A 2,861-nucleotide genomic window follows, 5' to 3' on the forward strand; every position below is an offset into this window, starting at 1 on the left:
TGTGTGTGTGTGTGTGTGTGTGTGTGTGTGTGTGTGTGTATTGCCCTATGTTGTGTATTCCATAACCATGGGACAGGAAAGGACTTTAGGCTGTGATGTCATACATGCACTGAGAGAGGCAAAACACAGTATTAAACACTGACACAGATTCACAGTGACACAGTTAGGTACACAATGACACATTAAAACACACTAGCATACAAGAAAACACAACCCATGTTTGCCAGTAGAGGGGGTTACTCCATTCCAGCAATGGGCACTCAGACATCCCCCCCACCCCATCTTCCCATCTCTCTCATTCTCTCTCTCTCTCTGTCTCTCTCTCTCATTCTCTTTCTCTCTTCTCTCCTATCTTTTTCTCTCTTCTCAATCTCCTCTCAAGCTTTTTTTCTCTCTCAGTCCACCTATACACTCTACTTGCTCCATGAGATTTGTTCTGTATCCCAATCTGGAACTCACAGTACTGGGGGAATGAGACACAGCCCCACCCTGGGGAACAGGCACATGGTTTCACAGACCACGCCAAGGACTCCTATAACATTTATCATCTAGCCTTGTACCACATCATATAATGAACAAACTCATGCAAGTCTCACTATGCATTAATAAGGGCCCCTTTTGTGTACATCAACCCCACCTTTATGTTCTGTGGAGCATATGATCCAACTGTGGGATTGGAGATGGTGAACTTCCCTGGATGCTGCAACCCAGAAATCTTACCTTAGCCCTCAGCACTTTCTTTCTATCTGAGATCAGCTTCTTTCTGTTCCCAACTCAAGTCACCATTTCTGTATCCCAGGTAGGTGCTGAAAACCTTTGGAGCCTTCCCTGCCCTGTGCCTACCAGCTGACATGTTCTGTCAATCAAACAAAATATGTATTGAACATCTAGTTTGTGCCCAGCACTGTGGCACTGGAGGAGGAGAAAGAGAGGCAATTAAAAGTCTGAGCCATCTTTACTGCCCTCAGGGAACTTATCTTCTAGGTGAGGAGACAAGGCTAAGACACTTGAAAGGATGATACAAAACATTATAAAATTAAGTGTGAAGTTGAGTGGTACCGACTTTTGGAGCTGTTAGGATTTAAAAGAGGGAGATCAGTGAGAACTTCAGAAGCCTGGGAAAACTTCATGGGGGAGGTAGAACTTGAATTGGGCCTTGAAGGAGGTTGGGAGTTGGGAGGTGGGAGGGAGGCAAGGTACAGGAGCAGAGTCGGGAATGAACATGATGTGCCGGAAATAGTGAACTACCATACAGATTAACACGGGGTGTAGGCTGCTTTGCATAGTTTCTGGAAATAAGGTTGGCTAAGTAATGATGCTCGTGGTGGTAGTGGGAAGCCCACCTCCTTGGGCAGAAATGAGTCCATGTCACCCCAGAAGAATCTTCTCTGCCAAATATCACCCCTACTTGGATCTTCTACTAGGTTTTCTGTCCCTGGGGATCACTGCCCCCTTCTTGGCTTCATAGCAAGTTGAGGGATGTTGCTTTTGGGGGAATAGATTAGGGAGCGGTCTGGCCAAAGCTCTTCTTCGATCCTAGAATAGTTTAGGGTATGGTTAGTGTTTCCCCTCTTCCCCACCTTCCTTCCTTTCCAGCTCAGCTCTGTGGAGGAAGGAGGAGGGGGAAGGGATGAGGAGAGAAGGAGAGGAGGAGAGGAGGAGAGGAGGAGAAAAGCCCCCTACTCCACCCCCCCTCCCAATCTCTTCCCAGCCAGCTGCCATCCACCTTGGGCGCCTTACCGAGTCAGACCACTGGGAGGCTTGGGGGAGCCGGCCTGGGCGAGAAGGCGAGCGAGATGGTGGAGCTCTTATTTTGACAGGGGCCTCTCCGGGCTCTGGTATGAAGGCAGAAGGAGGCAGCCAGAGCCCCGATGCTTATTCAGGCTGGGGAGAGGAGCGGAGCGGAGAGGAGAGGGACCGGGAAAGAAGGAGGAGGAGAAGAAGGAGAAGGGGTGGAGGAGGAGGAGGAAGAGGAGGAAGAAGCGGTGGTGGAGGAGGAAGAGGAGGAGGCGGAGAGAGTCAGAGGAGGCAGCCGGACATGCCCAAGACCCGGTCCCGCTGGACCCCCGCCGGACGCCCGGACGCCAGGACGCCAGGGTCCCCCCGCTGGCCCCCCGCTGGCAAGCTGTGACCGGGACTCTCGGCGCTTGACCGACACTGCGAGTCCAGAGCCCCAGCCTCCCCAGCCCGCCGGGAGCACAGCCGTCCTCGCAGACCTCCGAAGAAAGTGAAAGGACGAGCGGAGCCCGGGCGCCGAGCTTCGGGGCCGGAGCCTCTCTACCTCCTCACCGCCGCCCCATCCCAGGCCCCTGCCGGTGCCCCGTGCCCAAGACCATGCCCCGGGGCTCGGAGGCAAGAAGCCAGGCTTGGTGCGCCCCCCGGAGCCTCCCTTCGGGGCCCGGCCGGTGTTGAGATCCACGCGCCAGGATCAGAAAAGGACCAACACCCACCCCCCATTCCGACTGGTATATAGCACCGTACCCAAAATCCAAAAAGCGAGAGAAAAAATCCCCCGCCCCAAGACCTGATCATGGAGTCCACCCTCGGCCTGGCGTGAAGATATCCCCGGACCCCAGGATCCAGGTAAGAGGGGGGCCGACAAGCAGGGTCACTAGTTTGAACGGAGTCCAGAGAGAGAGACACTGGGGCAATAGGCTTGTTGTCTTGCACCCTAGTGGTTGCCCTCCAGTCTATTATGGGGCATCTGTGTCCTCCAACCCCAGATGGACCTACTATGCTACCACCCTCCTTGGGCCCCCACTAGGCCAGTTGGCAGCATAATGGTCTGGCGTGGGGGTAGTTTGGGAAGGGGGGGGAAGCTGCAACCTTAACACAGAGAACAAGGCCGGCCTGGGGCCAGC

General features: G+C 54.1%; 2 protein-coding genes across 3 annotated transcripts in view; one reads left to right on the plus strand and one right to left on the minus strand.

Annotated features, from left to right (window-relative positions):
* The window catches only part of UPK2 (uroplakin 2), a 29,733-nt gene extending 29,227 nt beyond the window's left edge, over window positions 1-506 (minus strand). Inside the window, exon 1 of the mRNA XM_027835532.1 lies at window positions 460-506. Within this exon, the coding sequence (XP_027691333.1) occupies window positions 460-506 (47 nt within the window). The remainder of the gene's footprint in view (window positions 1-459) is intronic.
* A 1,471-nt stretch (window positions 507-1,977) lies between these two features.
* Window positions 1,978-2,861, plus strand: part of BCL9L (BCL9 like) — a 35,268-nt gene continuing 34,384 nt past the window's right edge. For both annotated transcript variants that reach the window (XM_027835667.1, XM_027835668.1), the window contains exon 1: window positions 1,978-2,583. The gene's annotated coding sequence lies outside the window, so the exon portion shown is untranslated. The remainder of the gene's footprint in view (window positions 2,584-2,861) is intronic.

Source organism: Vombatus ursinus, unplaced genomic scaffold, assembly GCF_900497805.2.
Source record: "Vombatus ursinus unplaced genomic scaffold, bare-nosed wombat genome assembly UNPS02014816.1, whole genome shotgun sequence".
In the NCBI taxonomy this organism is placed as follows: domain Eukaryota; kingdom Metazoa; phylum Chordata; class Mammalia; order Diprotodontia; family Vombatidae; genus Vombatus; species Vombatus ursinus.